General features: G+C 34.6%; 1 protein-coding gene across 2 annotated transcripts in view; it reads right to left on the bottom strand.

Moving 5' to 3' along the window:
• Nucleotides 1–17,799, bottom strand: part of MANEA (mannosidase, endo-alpha) — a 37,401-nt gene extending 19,602 nt beyond the window's left edge. Inside the window, exons 1-2 of one of the 2 annotated variants that reach the window (XM_004673707.2) lie at nt 17,711–17,799; nt 6,997–7,577 (exon numbers count right to left, since the gene is read on the bottom strand). In XM_004673707.2, coding sequence (XP_004673764.1) covers nt 6,997–7,540 — 544 coding nt within the window. In that variant the 5' untranslated portion in view covers nt 7,541–7,577; nt 17,711–17,799. Of the gene's footprint in view, nt 1–493; nt 631–6,996; nt 7,578–17,710 lie in introns of those variants that run through there. The other variant, XM_012720639.1, reaches the window with a different exon arrangement.
• Nucleotides 17,800–26,014: the final 8,215 nt, after the last annotated feature.

The following is a 26,014-nucleotide window of genomic DNA, read 5'->3' as shown; positions in this document are numbered from 1 at the left end:
GGGGGAGGGGAGAGAGTATCTAGATAAAACCTAGAGATCTAATACACAGTGTAGGACTCCAACCACAAAATGGGGTAGAGGGGTTGGGATGGCCTTTTTCCCTAAAAACAACTATAAAACTATAATATTTTCTCAGGAAGACTGGGAAGGTCCCCCAAAAGTTGTTAAGACTTGCCCTTAGAGAATTAAGCACTGAGATTGGTAACTTGCTGCTGGGAAAGGCAGGAAAGAGGAAAATGGGAGAGTAACTGGGAAAGCAGATAACTGCACCAGCAGACATGGTAATCCACAACATGATGGGGTACTCCAGTATGCTGTGAATTCTCTGGAGGGACTTTTCAGTAGGTGAATGCAGACACACACAGATGTGGTTTAACCTGGGACACTGGGAACTCAGCTCAGGCAAGTAAAGTTCTCCTACCTCAGTCCCAAAAAAAGATTAACAGATTTTTTTTTTTCAAGTCCATAGTAAAAGGCAGATAAGAGAACTCACCAATCCCTTGTAAAGTATCAAGCAGACACATAAAGCTTGTAGGTCAGATCCTTTGGAGGTAGAGTGACAGCACTGGAGACTGAGGAACCAGCCATCATAGCAGGGTAATCATGCATGCACTCTCCTGCGTGCTAGACTTAATTGAGTCCTGGAATATGAGCCTTGTAGACCAGAACTAGACCCTCCTCACAGGAGGCTCAATGATCTATAGCAGAAAGGAGCAGCAGGGAAGTTAAGCCTTCTGAATCACTGCAAAGGAGAACGAAGAGGCAGAAGTGACCAACCTCACTCCTCAACACGATTAAGGTAGTTTACGACCCCAACTACTTTCTGACCCTACCTCATGTCAAAGTAAACTAAAAAGTAAAACAAAACTAAATTTGCAGTGCCCCAACCGCAATAATGCAACAACACACATCCCTAAGAAGCAGATAAAATCTAAAGATAAAATGAAAAGCAAAAGCAGAATAAGTTCTGGAGGACCTAACACAGACAAAACCTTAAAAATAAAAGCATTAATAAAGCAAAGGAACTATAAAATGTTAAGTCAAAAGCAGATAGGCAGGTGAAAAATTATAAAGGAGACAGAAGAACAGAATTCTTCACCAACGAATTGGAAATAGCACAAGAACACTAAAGAGACTGAAAAAAAAAAAAAACAGAATAAAACTGACAGAACTTACTGTAGAAATATAAGACTCAAATGCACAAATCACACCATTAGAATCATTAGAATAACAGGACACAGGAAGAATGACAAAACTCTAGGACAGTAGATACTCCAGATGCTTAAGAGAGAAGAGATCCTATTTAAAGAAACAAGACAATATCATATGAAGGAAACCCTAAAGCCTTCACCAAAAAGCTACTAAAATAATAAATGAGGCCCTCCCTGGTGGCACAGTGGGTTAAAGCACAGCACTGAGAAACTTAAGTCACTTTCCATGAGTTTGATCCCTGCCTGCCCTGGAGGAGATCCACATGGTGCTGCAGACCTCTCCAGACCCGCCTGCTGCTCCCCTCAGCTGTGTAAGTCAACAGTCTACTGTTCTGCTCCCCACTGTCTCTGGTGAATCCTCTCACCCACCACATCTCTGGTCTGTACCCCAGTTCTGTATGAATAAATAAAACTTTAAATAATGACTATTCCACCAAAAGCAACCTATAAATAATGTAACACAATTCCTATAAATTATCAACAATGTTCTTCAAGGAAATGGAAAAAAAATTAAAATTTGTAAAATAAAAGGTCTAGCAAACAATCCTAAGAAAAAGCAAGGAGATATCATGATATCTAATTTGATAGCATAAAGTAACATTAAAACAATACAGGGCTCTCCCTGGTGGCGCAGCGGGTTAAAGCGCTGCACTAAGAAGCTGAGGCTACTTCAGCATGAATTCGATCCCCACCTGCCCCGGAGGAGATCCACATGGCCTGGCAGACCTCTCCTGGCCCACCTGGTGCTCCCCTCAGCAGTGTACTGCATTGATCTGCCTGTTCTGCTCCCCACTCTCTCTGGTGGGTCCTCTCACCCTCTGCATCTCTGGCCTATACCCCAGTTCTGTAGAAATAAATAAATCTTTAAAAAAACAATACAGATTTCATGGGCACATGAAATCAATAAAAGAGAATCAAAAGTTCAGAATAAATCCATGCATATATGAACAATTAATTCATGATAAAGGAGCCATTATGCAGAAAGGAACGTATCTTTAAATGGTGCTTGAAAAACATGTAAAAAAATAAAATTGAATCTCTCAATTCCATGTACAAAAACAAATTTAAAATTAACTAAAGACTTAGATATAAAACATGCAACAATAAATTATATAGAAGAAAAACACTGGCAATATATTTTATCACAGCAATGAAAAAGATGTTTTGGAGATCTGACCCATAATGCCAAAGAGAAAACAAATAATTGGGACTATTTCAAATTTGAAAGCTTTTATGCAGTTAAAGAAAATATAGATAGATTAAAAAAGACACCCTACTAAATAAAATATTCAGAAATCAAGCAAATGGCAAGTGGTGACTATCCAAGATAGACAAAAAATTTACCCAATACGTGAACAACAGATCTGTCCATTTGGAGGAGAGGATTCACCAAAGAGATTATCTACAAGGTCAACAAAGATATGGAGAACTGATCATCATTAGTTTTTATAAAGATGCAGGTTAAAACCACAATAAGCTATCATCTCACACTGGTGAGAATGACATGTACTAAAAACTCCCAACAACAAATGCTGGAAATGATATAAAGAAAGGTAACCTATACCAATGGGACTACAAACTGGTGCAGCTATTTTGAAAGCAATTTGGATTTACTTAAAACTGGAAATACCATATGCCCCAGCAATCCCACTCTTGGTTATCTACCTGAAGATCATAAAACTAGCAACTCAAAATATGTACATTCAACAATGTGTACTGCAGTATTACTTATAACAGCCAAGATGTGGAAACAACTGAAGTGCACAAGGATAGTAAGTGAATTAAGAGAACGTGGTACATCCACATAGTGGGATGTTTTTCTGTCTTAATAAAAGACAGGTTGGCCCTCCCTGGTGGTACAGCAGTTTAAAGCACAGCACTAAGAAGCTAAAGCCAGGTCAGCATGAGCTCGATCCCCGCCCCAGAAGTGATCCATATAGTGCAGCAGGCCTCTCCTGACCCACCAGCTGCTCCCCTCAGTGTACTTCATCAGTCGGCCTGTTCTGCTCCCCACTCTGTCTCTGGTGAATCCTCTTTCTTACCAAACCTGTGCCTCTGGCCTGTACCACAGTTCTGTATGCACAAATTAATAAATCTTAAAAAAGAAAAGGTTGTCAGTGAAATAGAAGGAGTTGGAGAGATTCACCTGCAGTAAAGAAAGTCAAAATAAGGGTAGTTAAGGGAACATTTATCTAGCAGTTTAAAAAAAAAAAAACTTATAAAAACTAGTGGACACTAATAAAGGAACTGAGGGTTCTGAGATTAAGAATGGAAAAATGACAAAACAGGAATAAGTGATCATAATGGGTGAAAATTAAACAAACAAACAAAACCCTGGGAATTAACAGAATAATTCTAACCTACAAAAGTGTATAGAATTATAGCGTATGTAGTATGTCCTCATATACTGATATGACATTTACAAATGCATGATAATGTGTAACAACAGTTATAAAGCTTAAGAAAAGGAAATCTCACTGTATATTACAGTTCAATTTACATTAAGAAAATAATCAATGACTATTTTTTCAGTCAAGTGTAACTTTTATAGTCACAAAGAAACTGATGGCAACATATGACTGTTAGAATTTCTTTGCACAAAATAGGAAGTCACTTTAAAGTTGCTCTTTCCCCCAAAGTTTACAACAGATCCATACATAACCACAAAGCAGTTAATGCAGCCTGAATTTACTAATACTACTTTTGTCATATTTTTATGTCATAAAACATAGAAGCTAGAGCTACTAAGTATATACTAGAAAGTTTTATTTTTTTTAAATAAAGAAACTCCTTCACACAAGACAGACAACCTACACAGAGGTTGGTACAGAATCCCAGAATTCTATTTTTTGTAGGGTATGAAAAATAAAAAGCCTGTGGGTCTCTAAATACCTATCAGTTTGACAGTGAGCTTGAATATTTTCTAGAGCTGGGAAAATGTGAGAATAATTAATTCTCTTGTGACCATATTATTAGGTACACTAAAGACAAAGGGGACCAGACAGGGAGTGTTTTTAGAAAAGATACATTAATGATTTGAACAATTTTCAGGCATCCAATCAGATACATTTTTTCTTATTATTTACCTGCAGAAGAATGAGACTATGTATTAATTGGAGTACTAGAAATTAGCAGAGAAAATTGAAGGGAATATGAACACCAATCAGAACAACTGATGACTTCTGATTGGTTAAGTTAAAAGGTACATGTTGTAAACTTGATAAGTATTCATAAAACAAAAAGGAATATATGTAATAACTACAAGAATAAAACATGGAATATTTAATATCAAAGAGACAGAAAAGACACACATACACACAAAATCAGACAATAGAATAGAAACAATAGCAAAACTTATTTAAAAACAACCACATCATTACTACATGAATACAAATGAAGTAAGTACAGAATGTAAAGAGGTTGTAAGTCTACAGAGGGAAGAAAAAAAAAAAGCTATCTAAAATTTCAAAGAGCCCAAGCATATCCATCAAAAATACAGAAACAACTTGCTAAAATTCATACAATGGTATACTATACAGCAATAACAACTAAGCTACTGATACACTTAACACCATGGGTAAATTTCAAAACATACTGAGCAAAGACAAAACATATGCACATGCTGAATGAGACTGAAAATTTAAAGTGATCTAGCAACTACTCTACCTTGAAAGGACCATAAGACAAACATGGACAAAACCTTTTAGACAACCACAGCTTACTTCAGGATTGTGTGATAATATAGACATGATGTATCCTTAAAGTGGGAGAAATTCTTAGAGCTTATGTAACTCATGATTTAATAAAATTTGGAAAGAATGATAAATTAGAAATAACTATGCATAGAAATTCCCCCAATTTTGGAAATTATGCCACATAATTGTAGTTGTATGTTTAAAAACAAAAACATGCCAGAAAACCCCAAAACCAAAATATTCTGAGGGAAAAGATGAAAATGGAGATGAGGGTATCAAGCTTCTCCACTTCAAATTTTATTACAAAAAAATAGCAATCAAGCGGCATGGTAGTAGCATAAAGAACTAAAGATTACTGAAAGCCCAGAAATGAACCTGTGCACTTATGAACAGTAAATTAATAACAAAAGAACCAAGAACATACAAGAGAGCAAGTATATACAGTTTATAAACATACTCAATTACAGTATCTGTTCAATAAATGTTGACAAAACTAGACATCAACATGCAAAGGAATGGAACTACACTACTATTAGAATTCAAAATGGACTAAACTTGGATATAGACTTAAAACCATATACAGTACAGAAAAGAAAAAATATGTCTTTGATATTGTCCTTTAAAATATCTTGAGGATTCAATTCTAAAAGGGAAACAAAAGCAAAATTAAAAAACATTACATCAAACGAAAAAGTTTCTGCGCAGCTAAGAAATTGATCATTAAAATGAAAAAGCATTCTTCTGAGAAACAAGTTACTTGCAAATACATTTAACAAGGGTTGATATTCAAAGTATATAAAGAATTCAAAAAAACATAAAAAAGACTACCAAACCACCAAATCAAAAAATGGGAAGAGGATGTGAATAAACAGTTCTCCAAAGAATATATATAGAAGCCTAACAGGCACATAAAAGATGTATTTTCCGGGCCCTCCCTGGTGGCGCAGCGGGTTAAAGCGCAGCACTGAGAATCTGAAGCCACTTCCGCATGAGTTCGATTCCCGCCTGCCTCCTGCCCCGGAGGAGACCACATGGCGAGCCAGACCTCTCCTGGCCCGCCCACTGCTTCCCTCAGCAATGTACTTCGTCATTCTGCCTGTTCTGCTCCCCACTCTGTCTCTGGTGAAGCCTCTCACCGCCCCTGAGCCTCTGGCCTGTACCCCAGTTCTGTATGAATAAATAAATAAATCTTTAAAAAAAAAAAAAAAAGATGTATTTTCCTAATAAAAAATGGTGAACAAATCAAACAAAAATGTCGCCTAAGCACCGGTATGAAAGGCTATTATCCAAAAGACAAAAACGACAGATGTTGGAGAGGATTTGGAAAGAAGGGAATCCTGAACACTGCTGGTAGAAGGTAAACTGGCACAATCATTATAGGAAAAGTATGAATATCCCTCAAAGCGGCTGTTATCCCACTTTAGGATATTTATTTGGAGAACATGAAGCACTAGTTCAATGAGATACACATAGCCCATATTTGCTGTAGTATTATTTACAACAGAAGATGTGGGAACAACCAACCCATCTGTCCAGTGATGACAAGATAAAAGATGTAGTGTATAAGCACACAATGCAATACTACTCAGCTATTAAAATATATGAAATCGTCCTTGCGCAACAATATGAATGTACTCAGGTTTATATGCTTTAGTGCACCAAGTCAAAGAAAAATACTGTAATTTCACTGGTGTGGTAAATATAGAAGTAAATTAAATAAAACAAAAATACACTTATATTCTAAGAACAAATTAATGATTAGAGAGAAAAGAGAAGGAGGGTGGATATATCAGGTAAAAGGGATCAATTTTATGGAAAGAATGAATTTAAAAGACTACTAGTAAAAAACTGAGCATAATATATAAAAATGTTGCTTATATTGATTGGCACCAGAAACTTATAAACCAAACGTTACTTCAATAATTTTTTAGAAGATAGAAAACACGCCTTCCTTTTCCAAATTAAGAATATCTATGCAATTTGAAGTTTGTACATTAAAAATCATAACAAACAAAGACAGATGAGTAATGTTCTACAAATACATATATATGTATATATCCCTAAATATATACATAAAATAAGATAATTACCAATTGAAGCTGAGTATATTTGTTTCATGTGAGTTTCGATGACAGCAGGATCCCGAGAGCTGTAACTTCCCAACTCAGGGTAAAAGCTGGAGCCAATGTCGTCTGGGGGCTTATGTTTCCCCTGTGGATAATTCTTGTTTAACCTAGGGTCCCAATGCTTCAGGATTTGATGGTTCCAATGTACATATTTACCATCAAATTTTGGATTTCCATACCAGCTATAATAAAATACATGTAAGTAATAATTCGGAGGTGACTGTTCTCCCAGGTAAGGTTCAGAGGCTTTGGAAGGTGTCACAGTGATTTCAACACTTTTTAAATTCTTGGTATTTGTTTCACTGTTGATTTTGTCACTCTTTTGGAAATCCATATATTTTCCCAAGTGAGATGTTCGTTTACGAAGATATGGAAGAAGATCAAGTCCCAGAGGATCTCCAAAAGTAGCCGTATTTGGTCTCAGCATTTTTAAACCCATCATCAGGGAGAAAATCAATAAAATAAAAAGTGACAAAATGATGCAAGTCCTTCTTCGAAACTTTACCATGATGACAAATTTTAAACTCCAAATGGTAAATGGTTAGCTGCAATTTATTGAAAAATGGTAATTAGTACATCATATTAACAAGATTTTCAATGTATTTAATATGAAAACTAAAGTTTATAAAGTTCATCACACATCTAAAATTTTAGATGTGCATTATGGTATCATGTTTGTCATCAAACAATGATGTCTGCAAAGTATTAAGTTTCCTCAAAAAAATCTGCATATGGCTAGAGCAAGTGGAAATTTGGAAATATGACAATTATATTTTTTCCTATGAATATTTTAGGAATTTTTTGAAGAAAATGAACATAATTTTCATCAATCATCTGGACAAATTTTGCATATACTAAATATAGAAAGGAATATACAAACTTTTATCAATATAAATAATGAAAGGATCAAAGTTTTAAGAAAGGAAATACTTAGGAATATATTAAAAAGTTAGTAACTAAATGGATTTTTCAATGCTTTCTTTCCAACTAAATTTCACAAGCAGTAATCACATTTTGAATGATTTTAACTGAAAGAGAAATATAAAATGGTTAAAAATAATTTCAAAGTAAAAGTCCCCCAATTTAATAGTTATTACTTCACAATTCAGAAAATCTTACTGAACACAGATTATAAACATTAACTTACAACTTCTAAAATGACTTGGCATGTCTGATCTAATAAGTATGCATATATGCATAGGTATATGTACATAAATAGGTATGTGTGTAGATTAAATGTTTCCACATGCAGACACACACTTTCCATGAATAGATGCTTCTATTATATGTACACACACACACACGCAAGATACTTACAAGAAAAAATAAAATAAGAAAGCATATTTTTTGTGTAGTAAAAATCAAATTCTTTTCTAAGTTAAAACTTATTTGTAAAATATATCAAAATATTAATAATAAACATAATTTCAAACACAAACATCTGTGCTTGTAAATAAAATCACCAGCTTAAAAGTTACCATCACATCATGTTTCCTCTGCCAATCACCAACCCTATCCCTTTTCTTAAAGGCAACCATTGGCTTTTGTGCTTATTGTTATTTTTCTTTAGTTTTTCCAAAACAAAATGCCTAACAATATTGTTTTACCTACTTTACAATGCCATTTAATGTTATTTATATATGCATTTGCGTGTGTATAAATATGTGTGTATAAGTCTGTATATATGTATATATGCATTCTTTGGGTACATATAAATATGTATGTAAATATATAAAAATGGAAATACTGACATATAAAAGGCATATGTCTAGATTAATTTGTTAATAAAAAGTTCAAGGAGTTTTGGAATCATTCTATGAAGACATTACTATGAAGAAATCAAAGGAAATTGTTGATATGATAGCAGATTTGATGAAAAGTATAAAATAAATCATTTGAGGTTAGAAAAGTGAATATACTGGGGAGTTAAATAATATTAGGTAGTCTTGAGTGTCCATTTGATATTTACGGTCAATTAATTCAAAGGGAAAGGTCAGTATGGTTGTGTTTTGCTCCAATATCATTCTGTGGTTCTGGATCTAAAACCACAATACTGGCATCATTTGAGGTTTAACAGGCAAGTAGCAAAAATGAGAGACATAAAGGACTTTGCAACTGAAGAGTTAACAATTTTGGACATAAAGAACACATGAATATATAATATGCGTATCTTACATATCTATGCCTTTATAACCTATAATATATATCTGATTATATAAAATATACAAAACTCTTGGGAAACAGTATTGAATACAAACTCGCTGATACTATCTCAGGTCCTACCCACTTTCCTATATCTGCATTCTATCACATTAGTTCTTTGTCTTCCTCTTATAAATAAAAACATGAAAATGGACTTGTAACAAAGAGTTAGAAAATGAGGATTGATGACGATTGGCAGATGGAGATTTTGTTTTATATTATTTCATAGGCATGATGAAAATATTTGTATAGCAAATATTTTCCTCCCTAAACTCTGAAAAGAAATTAATACTTCCTGTTGTTCCTAAGACTCTAAGGACTCCCTAGAAAGTTTTTATTTTAGTACTAATGTATGGATATGCTGGTACCATACCAACAAGCTACTTATTAAGTGTAAACAATTAATAACATAAGACAAGCTAATAAACAAGCATTATAAAAATAAACATAGTTGACCTTAAAATTAACAACTGAATACTTGTTTTCCAAAAAAAACAAAATCTTACTTCATTTGGCTGAAATTCCAAATATCTTTGGAAAACAAAGTTAAAAATCTGGCTCAGCTCCAGTAGAACAATCACATTACGTAAAAAGGAGTATGCCATGAAGTACACGAACCTCACCGATCAGTTAGACATCCATTAAAAAGATATCTACAGATAACTCAATGAAGAAAAATTACAAAAAGAGAAATGGAAGACATATAAACAAATGAAATGTCATGTAAAAACATTTCAAGGAAAGTAATAGTAAAATCCTGAAAGAATGAAGGGATAGGCTGATAGGAAAAAAAAAAAAAAGGCCACCAAGTGTCACAGGAAACAAAATGTTTTGAAGACATCCTGAACATGAAAAGATACATTTACGGGAGAAAAAAAGTTGAAGAAGGAAAGCTATAGTAGTATATTAGAACCACAATGTAGCTTACACTGATAAATAGGGGAGCACTGAAAACTTGTGAACAAAATACTAACATGGAGTTATCTGAAAGTTCTTTCCATTAAGTCACTATTTAATATGGAGCTGTGTCCTGAAAATGAGCTTCAGGTAGTTTTTCAGTGATCTTTGAAACTGACATGATCTACCTCCTCTGATAGAGGACTTCAAAATCTCCTTCCCCTCACTGTAGCTACTATTTTCAAATTGTACTGTAACTCTTCCCAGTTAACCTCAAGAGATTTTTCCACTTTCTAGTCAAGTGAAGTACACCAAAGCTTCCTCTACTTCCTCCAACACAAACAGAATACAAATCTAAAACCTGTTGGTGAGCTGTCCCTACTCCTTTGAATTTTGGGGTTTATAGAGGTACCTTGCCACTTCAGTTTTATGGCAAGCGATTGTTTTTACTACTAAAATGTCTTGGATTTTGGGCCCTCCCTAGTGGTGCAGCGGGTTAAAAGCACAACACCAAGAAGCTAAAGCCACTTTCGCATGTGTTTCATCCCTGCCTGCCACAGAGGTGATCCACATGGCTTGGCAGACCTCTCCTGGCCTGCCTACTGCTCCCCTCAGCAGTATAGTCAACAGTCTGCCTGTTCTGCTCCCCATTCTGTCCCTGGTGAATTCCCTCACTGCCCCTGCACCTCTGGCCTGTATCCCAGTTCTGTATGCACAAATAAATCTTTAAAAAAAAAAATGTTTTGGATTTTATTTCAAAAGATTGGGTATACCATTGCTGCTGCTATCACCCCCGAATTCTCCTTTATATTTTCCTAAAAATGTAGTTAGTAATAACAACTTTACTTCTAAGTACATTTTTAGCAGTATATATATAGCACACCATTATTTTCATGACCACTTAGTTCCAAATACATTCATATTTCCATTATGATTTCTTCTTTAATGATTCATTCACAATGTATTTTACTTGGAAGACCTTCTGGTTATATTTTTTATTACTTATTTCTAGTTTAAATCTACAGGAAATACATCTGTAAATTTCAATCTTTTGAAATACACTAAGGTTTGCTTTAAGGTTCAACCTACACATCAATTGCATGTACTTCACATGTAAGTGAAAAGTATATTCTGCATATAGTGATTACTGAATTGTACACAGGTCGAGCATATCCTCATCTTCCTTTGCTGTGTTAAAAGTTCCTCACTATCATTATATGATGTCTGTAGGTGTTTTCCACTATACAATTTTAATTGCTGTTATTCAATTTTGGAATCTATTTTCTTGAAAATCAAATCTTTTTTCCTTTCCTTTCCAACTAATGCCTTTGGCTTAAGTTGTTTAATATTAATATAGCTATACATTTTTACTTGGTTAATGTTTGCATAGAATATATTTTCATGATTTTACTGTCACATTAAATAAAGAAGTTTGTTTCTTTGAAATGACATTTATTTATTATTATTGCTGTTTATAACTATAATTTCAGCACATTCAGAATTCAGCCAAAATGTTTTTGTAACCTTAAATCTACTTAGTATTTTTTGGCCTCCCTATAAACTATTTTCTCTTTTAATCTTGTTTTATTTCCCCATATGTTAATTATAATTATCTTTGCCATTATTTATCTTACTGATTATAGCACGCATTCTTACTTGTCAACATCTATCATAAATTAGAGCTTTATTATCTCACAAATGAAATATGCACAATGCACACTTAAGATTTTAATTCATTTATCTACCTTCCCAACTTTTGTGCTTCTATATGGCAGTACTTTACTTTTAATATATATCTTAAACTTCCTAAGACATAATATTTTTTTGTAGATATTTATCCTTCCTTTTTTCTTTTCTTTTTCTTACTGTAGTGTTCTGGACAATCACTCTTTTAAATGAATTAGCATGTTTTTGGTTAAATGTCAAACACCATACATTTTTGTAAAAAATTTTGGAGAAACTATCTTTTAATTATAAACTGAAATCTTTAAAATTTGATTTGAATCCTTAAGAATATTTGGTTTATTTCCTAATTCAATCACACTCTTATCACATCCACAGGTTCTGAAGTCAAAGTCACAAATACTCTCCTACTCTCTGGGCTCAAGGGTGTTCTAATTTTGGAGCCCACATAGCCATAAAACTGGAGGAAGTTATGCTCATTTTCTTACTGCCATTTTCTAGTAATGTCCCCAGCTTCTCTATTGCTACTTTTAAATCAAGTGTCTTGAATGCCTCTCCTATTAACTGCCTCAATCTGTCCCAAAATAAACGCAAATTTAGAGCTCAAAATCATTCAAATTATTTAAATAATCCCATCTGAGTTCCCTTCTAATCTCATAAGGATAGTTAAAGGAAACTGTAACTATGCCTCTCTAAAGTCAGGTGTAAAAAATGGAATATTAAAATTAACTTCAGTGTCCTTCCTGGTGACGTAGAGTTAAAAGACAGCACTATTGGCCCTCCCTGGTGGCACAGCAGGTTAAAGCACTGCACTGAGAAGCTAAAGCCACTTCCGCATGAGTTCGATCCCTGCCTGCCCAGGAGGTGACCACATGGCGCGGCAGACCTCTCCTGACCCTCCGGCTGCTCCCCTCAGCAGTGTACTTGGTAGATCTGCCTGTTCTGCTCCCCACTCTGTCTCTGGTGAAGCCTCTCACCCTCCGCATCTCTGGCCTGTATCCCAGTTCTGTACGAATAAATGAAATAAATATTAAAAAAAAATACTGAGTGTGCTTTCTAAACAAGAAACAAGGAAGACTACCAGAAAATGGAGCCAAGGTTATTTCATGGGGGAAAAAAATGTTACAAATATAGACACTGGGAGACTAGAGAGACAGGTGCTGTCAGATTATAACTGGAAACATCTGAATGGATGCAAAGTTTTTAATATTATCAATAAATAGTGTGTATTTACACCTAAAAACATTAATTCCTACCTGTGTCCACTGAGAAAGTCCAGTGCCAAAGAAATCCTGCCAGCAATGAAATGAATTCAACATACACCTAATGCCAAATCTGGTTTACAAAACCTTACTCTAGTATCCTTGAGGCAAATGGTGATTCCAAGACTGACCCTTCCCAAACAAGATGAACATAGAACATTGTGTCAGAAAGAACGGAAGTAGTAAAAAATTTAGGGATGACAGTCATAAGGCACAATAGAGGCAATGTGATGAGGCAACCACTGGTTAAATCTGAAATAATTTCAGCATCACACTAAGGAGTAAGAGTCATAAATTGTAGGCACATAAGTAAGAATCCATGAATTTATACTGACTTCTTTAAATGCAAAAATAAATTCAATTATAAAACCTTTTTAGAGCCCTTTCTGGCAGCGCAGCAGATTAAAGCACAGGCGCAGTGAGTTAAAGCACAGCACTAAGAAGCTAAAGCCACTACAGCATAAGTTTGATCCCTGCCCCGGAGGTGACCCACATGGCGCAGCAGACCTCTCCTGACCCGCCCACTGCTCCCCTCAGCAGTGTACTTCATCAGTCGGCCTGTTCTGCTCCCCTGTGTCTCTGGTGAATCTTTTCACCACACCTGTGCCTCCGGCCTATACCCCAGTTTTGTATGCATAAATAAATAAATGTTTAAAAACCCTTTTATATGCAAATGACAACCACGGAATAACAGAGTTAGAATATCCCTATTTGGCAACTATCATAATAACTATGAAACAAGATTCGTCAATGGATGTTAAGGAGTCAAAGTTTAATGAGAAATAGGGTATCTACCTTGGCAAAGTACCTTCCCCAACTACATCTGATAAAGGGAAACAGTAAAGTAGTGCAGACAGCAAAAGTAGGTATCTTGAGTCTCCTGAGAAGATGCCCTAAATACACAGAGTAACTACTATGGTATTTCTGTGGTATGGTTCTGATCATGAGAAAAAAACATCAAAATATTAAACATACATATCTACATATATTTATACAGCCATACACATGGTTTTCTACACATGATTGTATACACACACCTGATGTATATCACACATAGTATATATTATATACAGTAAATATATAAGTGTATTTGTGTATGTGTAATGATAATGTAAATGAGGTAAAATATTACATGGTAACTATTCAAAAAATATATAGGAATATAGGCAAATATCACAATTACTTATAGTATACTTATACTATTTTTAAAACTGTCTGCAAGCTTGAAATTATCTGAAAATTAAAGAGGAAAAAAGGTAACCACTAGCAAACTAAAGCACATGATCTATTAATCTAACAGTATCTGTTTATTTTTGCAAAGTGTCAACTCACACAGTCCTTCATGCTTTGCCCTGCACAATTCCTGAGTGTGAATCCCATGTATGGAATACAGAATTCCTATGGACAAGTACAAAGGATAAAATAATGGTATTGGTCTTTTATTATCTTTTCTAAAATTTCCAAATTATCAATATATAATCAAATTCTTCCTTTGCTTAAAGAAAGTGATAAGTTTGAAAAACCATGGAATAAAGATATTTGTGGGTATAATACAATGTTAATTATATTAAAAATACACAAAAAATTAAAATATGTGTAATGATTGTTTCTACGTGAGAAAATGCATTGATACACTCTTACTCAATTTTCTAAGATCAAAACATAACACTTTGTAAGGAAGATATATTTGAGGGGAGGTAGTTAATAATGAATAATCAATGGTAATCAATAATGATGAATTAAAGAGTATAGGAAAATATTTATTGGCTTTAGAAATTAGTTAAGATTGATTTTTGAAATGTTGACTAGTTGAAAGGTGAAACAAATCAAGATATATAGTGAAAGGAATACTGATCTTGGAATCCTATGATACAAGTTCAAGTAAACCATGATGAACTAGTTCTATGACCCTTGGTAAATTCATGTAATCTCTTCTTTAAAAAGAACGTTTGCTTTTTGACATAGTCTTTCTCTGAATCACGAAAAGTGTGCATGAAATGTAAATGTTTATTTTATTTTATTATTTTTTTTTTTTAAAGATTTATTTATTTGTACATACAGAACTGGGGTACAGGCCAGAGGCTCAAGGGCGGTGAGAGGCTTCACCAGAGACAGAGTGGGGAGCAGAACAGGCAGATCGACGAAGTACACTGCTGAGGGGAGCAGCGAGCGGGTCAGGAGAGGTCTGGCTCGCCATGTGGTCTCCTCCGGGGCAGGCGGGAATCGAACTCATGCGGAAGTGGCTTTAGCTTCTCAGTGCAGTGCTTTAACCCGCTGCGCCACCAGGGAGGGCCGTAAATGTTTATTTTAAATCAAGCAATATACTAATTGGATTTAGAAACATGAAAAGTGATAGAGAAAACCAATAGTTCTGAAACTATTGTAATTTTCCTGATTTAGACATAAAAACAAAACACAAAATACCCATTTATGTAAGCTACCTTATACCTGCATATAACTTCTTAAGCTGACCCATCTATTTTTAAATCATAATCATTTAATGCATTCACTTGAAAAATGTTGATTATTATATATAATCCACTGGAGTTCTCTATCCCAACCTCCTTATCTCAACTAAATCATCTCAACCTAAATAAGTCTTGACTTTTTTTATGATCATGATTAAAAGTATAGGGTCTATAATTTGAATACTTGAGTTTAAATTCTAGCTGTTTCATCTTTTTTTTAAGCTATTTCATCTATACACTAACCTGATTTTCTCCTCCTTCCTCATATGAATGTTATCTCACACATAAGATTTGAGAATAAAATGTGCTATAATATTCCCAGAGCTATTTCTGGCTTAGTGTAATATATAATTTTTTTAAGAATAATTGTAAGAATATATTTATAAGAGTAAATAGCAGCAATTATTAAGTTTTCAGCTTCAACAATTTAATTCCTGATACTTTTGCTTTTGATATTGCTGTAACTTAGGGAATATAACTATGAACAGATTCTATTGATTGTAAACATGTTAATCTATATTGAATATCTTACATAGGAAGAGTCACGTATTTATATGTATATGTCGAGACTCAATTTAAATAGTCAATTTTAATAAAAATTATGCCCAACATAGTACATGTCACAATGACTATTGAAATACCTAATAGGTCTAATAATCTAAAAAAAAAAGACTTCAACAAAGTTTCAAAAGTGATCTGAGAAAAAACTTACAATTGCAGATGTCAGATTACAAAACAGAAACCTATTCAAATCTTGACTTTCAAAAATTTGCAATCTTCAGCGTACTTAACATTACAAAGTATACAGAAATTACACGTAAAAGGTACTTTTGAAACTTTAGTTTCTATTTTGTGTTTTTTTTATATGAAGTAACATTGGCTTGTAACAATTATCTAGTTTTCAAGTGGACGTCACTGTAAATCATCACTTGTGCATACTTGACAACACCTGTACCTACTTAACAAGAGATCCAGAAGCAATACAATTGGAATCATTACTTAAAAATATTTTGTTAATCCCGTTACTCAGAAAAGTCAGGATTTTACCTTGTACTAGCCTATTCTGAAAGCACACAAACGTCTAACGTATTTTTTTAATACTGTTTTCTCCTAATTTTCTAAGAAGCAACATCAGAAAACATACCTGAGACTTTCAAAATCAGTTTCTGTACCAAGGCTTCCTTAATCAGGTCAATTTTAATGTAAACATTTGTACACCTGGGTTAACAAACTCACTTAGGCATAAACTCATCCTTCCATTTAATCCATTTTAAAAGCCATTAATCTACCCACAAAACATTCTTCACAACAACCTGTGAAGTAGAATTTAACACCATTTTACAGACGACAACTTTAAGTATAGAGAAATTAGGTGTTTTTCAGGATTTTGTCCCTGCAAATGGGTAAGAAGTCCAAGATTAAGCAACTAACAAGAAACAGAGCTAGTATGGCTCTTAGAACGCAAGCCCAGGCACTCGTGTTATTTCACTTTCTCACCACACATTAAAGAGAGGACAGCAATCAACTGACATATGACCACGTTTTCATTTAAAGATTATTTATATCAACAACAGTAGATGTTACGTACTCCATAAACTGTCCTCCAAATATACCCTGAAGGCAGTTTGTTTTCTGAGTTTAATACCCATCACGTGACAAAAAGCCAAAGCTGCATTCTCCCTTTCTACCTCTTCCCTCCCCAACTCTTCCTCTTTGGGCACCAGGGTCCCACAAAACATCCTTCTCACTGCACTTCGAGCCCGCCAAGCCACTATTCCACCATCCTCCCCTTAGGCTCAGGGTCGAACATGGGGGACATAAGGCGTGGAAAGGCTTCCGAGCCCCAGAAATGCCGAGTGAAGGGAAAACCTGGACAACTGGATGTTCCGCTCTAAAGAGGAGACGAGCCCAGCAGGGTCGGGATGAAACAGGGTAAAAGGCAACGAAAACAGAGAATATTAAAATAGCGACAGAAGTGGCGCCAGGGGATGCCGAGGCTCACAGCTCAAAGACTCCCGCCACCCGCAGAATATCAGAAGGGGTCAAAGGCCGTCTGTATGAGAGCGAGAGCAGATTGGCTGGCGAGTGGGCGCGCAGGCGCTAGGGGGGGATCCCCATGCTTCCTGTAATCGCGACTACTGAACCCTGCAGTCTCCAACTACTCACCAGGATTCGGGATTCCGGCCACCAGCAGAAATTCCGCCGCCAGAACCTCCGTAACCCGAGGAGAGCGGGCCGCTGACCTCACACGCTAGACCAACCCGCCCCTCCTCCTAAAAAAAAGTTGACGCGAAGCATTCCGGGAGCGCTGGAGGCGGGGCCTAAGCGGGAGGCGCAGGAGGGGGCGGGGCTCCCGGTGGTGAGAATTAGGAGGAGCGTGATCTTCGCCAAGTCACCAACAAGTGAGAAAGGGGCGGAGTAGAGGAGGGATGGACTCCCAGCCCATTTTTCCAACCAGAGGTGACTTGCCCCTCTCCTAGCAACAAGTTTCCCCTGGGAGACCACTGATCCAGGACTGCTTTTTTTTCTGTTAGACGCTCAGAAGTTGCTTTTACTTTGAATATATGGGTAGTTTTCAATTTTTTTTTAATTAAGTAACCATTTTGCCATACTTAAAGAAATGGACCTTTATTGTAAGTTCAAAATAGATAAAGATGCACTATTAAATTGCAAATTTATAAAAATTACTTGTTGCTGGAATACTTATAGAAATAATTAAGAAATAAGAGTTTGATAGGTGTGAAGAACAAGAGGTTTTTTTTTTTTAAGATTTATCTATTTATTCGTACAGAACTGGGGTACAGGCCAGAGATGCGGAGGGGGAAGGACTCACCAGGAACAGAGTGGGGAGCAGAACAGGCAGATCAATGAAGTACACTGCTGAGGGGAGCAGCGGGCGGGTCAGGAGAGGTCTGCCGCGCCATGTGGTCACCTCCGGGGCAGGCGGGAATCGAACTCATGCAGAAGTGGTTTAAGCTTCTTTGTGCTGTGCTTTAACCCGCTGCACCACCAGGGAGGGCCAGAACAAGAGGTTTTAAGGAACGGATTACAGCTGAAGGTTTTCATGTCAGAATTGTAAAGTTAAACAGAAACTAGGAGTTCAGTACATACAACCTATCATTTGCTGATGTGAATTTTAAGGCTACTTTTTGAAATCTTATTGAATTTTTACCAAAAAAAAAAATGTAATTGTGAAATATATATATTTGAGTGTTCCTTTATGTACACAAAGAATACTTAAGTACCACAAAAATGATATTTTTGAAGGCTTCTAAAAAGGTCTCTCCAAAAACATTTCTTTCTCTGTTTGCCAGAAATAGCCATTGTGCTAAATTTTATTAATTTCCTTGTTGTTCTTGAAAATAGGTATGCAAAATGATCCTCTGAAAATATAGTTATCATATTATTATATTTTATATACTGATCATACAATATTTCCTGCTTTTAAATTTCTTTTTCACTACATATTCAGGTTTTGAGTTGCTTGTTACATGGTTTAGGCTGACTATTTATAACACCTGATCTTGTTAGAATTCTAAAGATTTGACTGGCAGTAGTAATTGGTAGTTTGTTTAATTTGTATTTCCACCCTTGCAAGTGGGGATATGCTTTTTTATATATGCTCAGTGGCTATCTGGGTTTCTACAAAATGTCTATTCTTAACCTAAGGCAATTTTTTATTGACCTATTTGCTTTTAAAATTTAATTGCTAGACAATATTTGTTTCTATTAATGTAACCTCCCATTTTAACATATATGTTTCAGGTGTTCACCACTGAGAATTATAATCCCTCCCTTTGTCTTGACTTACCTACCCAACTTCTGCCCTCCCTTTTAATAAACATAAATTGGCCAAAGGTTTATTTTTATTTCATTATTTATATTTCATTACATATAATTCCTTCCCTCTGGGTCCACCCATGTTGTTGCAAGTGACAGTATTTCATCCTTTTAAAAATGGTATTCTGGTCCCTGCTTGGTGGCACAGCAGGTTAAAGCACAGCAATAAGAAGCTAAAGCCACTTCAGCATGAGTTCCATCCCTGCCCCGTAGGTGATCAACATGGCCCAGCAAACCTCTTCTGACCTGCCGGCTGCTCCTCTCAGCACTGTACTGCATCATTCTGCCTGTGCTACTCCCCACTGTGTCTCCGTGAAGCCTCTCACCAACCCCACACCTCTAGCCTGTACCCCAGTTCTCTGTGCATAAATAAATAAATCTTTTAAAAGAATGGTATTCCATTTTGTGATAATGTTCATTTTTAGAGTTTAAATATTTCTGTCTTGTCAGTTTTGTAAGTTGCAAATGACTTCTTTCTGTTTATAAATTGTCAACTTTTTATGGTGTGTTGGATGACCTAAAGCTCTGTATTTTAAAGATTCCTACTTGATTTTTTTTGTGTGTGTGTTTTATACTTTTTGTTTCTTATCTACAAGTCTTCTCAAGCTGAAATCTACAAGTTATTCTCTTTTATTTCTCTCTAAAGGTTTTGAAATGTAATTGTGAAATATTTTAGACACACACACACACACACACACAAAATACAGATGATGATAACATAAAGAAAACCCATGTACTCAACTCGATGTATATGAACATTTCACCAATCCCTCTTCCAAATGATTCTTTCCTAAAGTTGCCTTCACTATTCTTGGTTCTTTGCTCTTTCATATAAACTTTAAGGTGAATTTTATACCGTTTGGGATTTAATGACTGTTAACTTCAAGAAGTCCCCAACAAACTTCCATCTGAGAGCAAAAAACAATTCAAAGATGCAAACTCTCACCTGTTATCCTAATGCTCTAATATTTCCACTATACGGACACAAAGATCTGGTGTACTAATAGCATCCTGAAAGCAAAGAATCCAGTTTTACTTCATCTCACACTAGTTCATGAATTTTAACATAAAAAGAAGCAGGTCCTGACACATCATGTCTTAACTCAGAACCATAAATTGTGTGACATACTGCCACACAAGCTAGGATAACTTCTTTGCTTTTGGTAGTGACTTCTTTAAGATTAACTGCAAAAGTCTTTTTCTGGGATTCCAAGATAATTTTGCATAGTCAGTCCTGCAAGGAACCTACTGTCCTTTGGAACAATTTCCCTTTCCCCCTGGCAACCCTAAATGACCCCAAGTCAATCAGAACTCTGACTTTGCATAAGCCACATGCCAACTTCTCACAGATCTAGTATCCCTAAGCACCTCCCTATGAGGCAGACCATTTTCCTGAAGATGATCATATTGATCCAAATGGTTAGTTTATCAGTTTTTGATCTCTTGCTCCAACACCATTTTGACACTGAAAGTATGAATCAGTGGTAAAACAATAAAATTTGTATTTAAAAAAAAAGTTTATCCATAGAGCTAAAAGTAAATTACATAGCTCTAGCCTGAAGTTTTTATTTACCAAATCTCATTCTGGTTGTTTTGTTTGGTTTTGATTTGTTGAGATTGCTCACTATGTTAATTTTATGATAATAATTTTATTTCATATGCATTTATTCACTATTTTGGTGGGGTGCCAACTATCATAATACATCAACTCATATGCAATCTCTGCCTCCTAAAAACCTAACATGCAATGAGAAATATAGAGATACACACTGTGGTTTATATTAATTATCCACTTAGCACTGTCTGGGTTACTTCAACTATTTTTATATGTCTTAATTCTCAATAGAATTTATGCTCCTGGACCTCCCTGGTGGAGCAACAGGTTAGAGCATGGCACTGCAAGCTAGCTTCAGGCTCTTGGGTGCCGAGTTCCATCTCAGCCCTAAAGGTGATGCACATAGCCCAGCAGACCTCTCTTGTCTCATTCTGCTGCACTCCTCAGCAGTGTACTTCCTCGACCTGCCTGTTCTGCTCGCAACTGTCTCTGGTGAATCCTTTCACTTCCCCTGTACCTCTGGCCTGTATCCCAGTTCTATATGCATAAGTAAATAAATCTTAAAAAAAAAAAATTATGCTCCTGTGAAACAGGATTACTTCATTCACTTGTATATTTTTCTAACACCTACCTCAAAAATCTTTCATGTAGCAAGTTTTCAAGTATGTTTACTTAATCAAATATAGTTAGTGACCAGCAGTTAATTCTTAATAGACCAAATAAGGAACAAGGCATTTATTTGTATATGTGATAACTTGGTGGTAATATTTTTCTACTTGCTTTTTTTCAAAATATATTCTGAGTATGCTGTTTAATCAGTTTTTAATTGAAAAAAAAAAGTATGATAGAAGCAAGTGGATTGCTTTCAGGGCAAGTGGATTGCTTTCAGGGTTAGAATAGGAAAAAAAAAACTCTGAGAAATAGAGAAGGTTCCAGAGATATGGGCAACAATTTCCAGAGACAGTAAGACAGATAACTGAGACCACGGAGAACTAACAAATCTCAAAGACTGATGGGGCTTTAGAATAATTAGGGAAAGGAGGCTAATAATCCCTGAGGCTCAACTCCATGGCAACTTCCTTGTCCCTCTCTGACCTGATCTACCTCTTGCCGCTTTATTTCTTTTGCTTTAATAAACTTTTCTTTATATATATATTACTCTAAACAAATTGTCTCTTTCAGTTGCTTGCCTGAGAGTCACCTTAAGTTCCTGCTGCAGCTTGTGAAACAACCCCTTGTGGTCTAGTAGCTAAGACTAGTGCTGCCAGTGCAGCCTGGAGTCAATTTCTGGCTGAAACTAGGCCTGAAAACCTGAAATTATGGTATCAATTACATAGTAGAAAAAAAGAAATATATAAAGTCTGTAAATGTACCATCTTTCAATAATAACAATACAATTCATTAGAAAACTATAATGTGCTCCCCAAAAGACTTATAGAAAATGCAGTTTTAAAGATGCTTTTAACTGCTTCTGTGGGTTTAAAATTTGTTGCAAGATACATTTTTATATATCATACAGCTTCAGAAGTATAGAAAGAAATATCAAAAATATAAGAAAATACAAGATAAGGTAACTTTTAATTGGGTCTATAAAAGAACAAAATACTTTGTCCTTCACATTTTTTCTTCAACAGTTCTTTATCTCTTCTGATTCTGATTCCTTCCTACATATATTCAAACTCCTTAGATAATTCTTGTTTTCCTAGTTCTTTCTCTGAGAACTTTCATTTATTTTTGGTGAAATGTTAGTTGAAAGAACCTTTGGAAGTTCCTTTATATGACAGCATCTGATCATCAAAAACTAAACATGTGTAAGTAAAGAACAAATTTCTAGAAATAAACATATCAGCCACTTTGAGTGGCTATTTCTGGAAATTCAGTTTTCAATGTTGTAGATGTATATACTAAAGAATGTTATAATTTATATAGTAAGCACAAATTAATTTTCAACCCAGTAAAGGAAAAATAATTTGATCAACTAGACTCAAACACTCAATCTAATTCACTTACTACCTCTTCTACTATAAACAGTGAAATAAAGTCTCTGAATGAAATATATGTTCTTTGAATTATTCATCAAAATACATTAGCAGACATTTCACCACAGGTGTTAAATACTCTGAATTGAAGAAATTAAACTTTAAATTAGTGATTGGCTGAATCGCTTCATATCTAAATCAAGTGGCAATTCTCAGTAAAAAAGAATAAAATTAGTATTAGTACTAATAACACACTCCTGGAATAATAATGGCAAGATATTGCTTAAACCAGATTCCATAAATTGAAACTTAAAGTTACCTATACAGATAAAAGATTTACCCATGCCACAGGGAGCCAGAAAAGGATATTTTTTAAAGTTCTTCAGTATTCTTACCAATGCTACAATGTGACAACAAAATGGAAAAATAAACTATACTACACATTTTTGCAACTTGGTGCATACAATACCTGAAGAAACAATCTTGAAACTTTTAACTTCTGGAGAAAAGTCTCTAGATTTACATCTTGTATGAGTTCTGTAAATTGTGTGGCCAGTCTGGTTAATCTTTGCATATAGTCAACAAAATACAAGTTAAAATCTGATTTTTTTAACTTTCTTTCATTGAAAAGAGAGGGAAAAAAAACCCCAAATCATGTAATATGAAAAGAATATTTATATTACACCAAATTTAAAATAAATCAAAATTTACAGCAAATATCTTTGATTCCCTTTAGGAAATAACAGAAAAATGATACTCATTACAGTGTTTTTTTTACAACAGCAAAAAATTTAACCAGTCCAAATGTCCATAAAATTATTAATTATAAACTGAAAGATGTATTTACATATTATACTTTAACTTGAAATGTCATGTAAGTTGTGCATACATGTAACCATATCTATAGGATATGTAAAGATACATATTGTTATAGAAAGATAGCATGACTTTGCTGAATGAAAAGCCACCTATAGAACAGCAAGAGGGTGAATATTACAGGTACCTGTATTAAACTTTAGATGTATGTGTGTATATGCATGTGCGTGTGTGAACTACATATGTAAAATATATATGTATACATATATAAAATATGTCCCAAAAAGTATTCTCTGGAATTATAGGAAAAATTGTATTTTATTGTTGTTCTTTTTATTAATCTTCTTTTAAGCACTGACTTTTACTCTGAAATAAAAATTTTATCTTGATTTTAATAGAACTAAAGCTTTCAGGAATGAAATTTAATATCTTATTTTAGGTGAGAAATAATTAGTTGTTTTATTTGTATCTGTGATCATTAAATTATTTCTATACACAATTGCACAAATAATTTCAGTTTGGTGTAAAGCAAGGCATTTAAAAAAATGTAAACAGTGCTTAGAAGTTATAGTAAATTGTTATAAACATGCAAATTCTACAACTAAAATCTGGATGATAAAGCTGAACGCATACTGACTTCCTCATATTAAAAGGAAGCAAGTGAATGCACACTACTTCAATTCTGATGATAATAGGAGGAATATAGGCTTAATTTTGTGTTTGCAAAGAACAAAGGCATACGAGGTAGTATGTCTTGAATTGTAGTGAAGAATAGTACTTAACATGAAAAATAATAACTGATTTGGATTCAATTTAATTAAAAGTAAAGGAAACTATACCACACTTAATGAACCACAGAAAATTTTAGACTTTCATCTAAAAAGAGAACACACAGAATGTAGCTGAATCCAGATGATGTATTACAGTCATAGAGTTAATTCTCTATGTTGATTAAAATAAATATGTAATCTCCAATAAATTACTTCCTGATATTCTGCTAAGTTGTTTTACATGAAAGAGATTTCAAATGGAGAAAAATAGCAGACATCTAAAATAAATTCAGCACCACCTGCAGTTTGACTCTTAGAAATCTAATGAGTAGAGATATTTTAGTCAAGTGTCTCATGTAAAACACCACATTTCTATCATTATTTTTGATTGGAAAGGGAATTCTTGGAGGTAATCCACCACAACATGGCAAAGTGAAAAGTAAAATAATTTAATCTGATAAGTGACCTATTAAAATTTACTTTCAATGAACTAAATTTATAGATATTTACTTTTCTTGTCCAGTTTCATTAAGGTTTATTAAATCAGTTTCTTTCTTTCTTTTTACTCTTTGGGAACATTTAGACATATTATCTGTTAAGTGAAATTAAAGTATCAATGATAGTTGGGCAAAGAGTCAACTAGAGCAAAGTAAGATTTGAATGGAGTAAGTGTTCTCTGAAAACTGCTCAGACAATCACTGAGTCTGAATTTAGTTTATATAACTTGCTACAGAGTAGCTTACTCATAAAAGGAAAATCACTCTTGACAGGGGATTACCAGTTTTCCTTTATAGTTTTACATCTTTCAGTTCCTAAATTATCTTGACCTAAGGAAATGTTGATGCTATTTACATGTAGAGTAAAGGCAGGAGTCACTTTTCTGACTTCTGAAGAATGCATTATAGAGATATAAAGTCTAGGTACCCATAGTTAAAAACAACTTTCACTTGTTTCTCTATCAATAGTGGTAAATGGTTGGTTTACCTGCAGGCAGCAGATTCTTACATAAGTTTTTCACACAACAGAATAAAATTGCTCTGACTTTAAATATACAGATGGTTTTGCTCTCTTGCCTGCTAGATGGGGCGCAGTGGGAGGTGGTCCCAACTGTTCACAATATGTTCATATATCAAAGCGGGGCAATAAGAAAAATATTATAAAAACTCATAAATAAACCTCAGAAAGCTGATTGTAAAATTGAAGATACCAGAGGAGGGAATGTGGAAAGCAAGTGGGGAGGGGTCCCAGAGAACTGTGGTGGAGGAGTGTGGAAGCCTTATTGGTGGGTATGGTGTTGAGACATATATCAAAAGAGGTGAACCTATATCTATGAAATCATCTAGAGTAATGTAAAGCAATGATACCTTGATGAAAAACAATAGAATCCATATTATTTGTATTCAGTATGTGGATAGCTGAGCAAAGTATTAAATAATTTAAACTTTATTAAACTTTAACCTAAAATTCTGGATTATGAATTGTCAAAATTAATTTATGAAAAACATTGTTT

This window comes from Condylura cristata, unplaced genomic scaffold (assembly GCF_000260355.1).
Source record: "Condylura cristata isolate star-nosed mole 26May11 unplaced genomic scaffold, ConCri1.0 scaffold00001, whole genome shotgun sequence".
Lineage (NCBI taxonomy): Eukaryota > Metazoa > Chordata > Mammalia > Eulipotyphla > Talpidae > Condylura > Condylura cristata.
The sequence above is the reverse complement of the archived record's forward strand: the minus strand, read 5'-3'. Positions and strand labels throughout refer to the sequence as shown.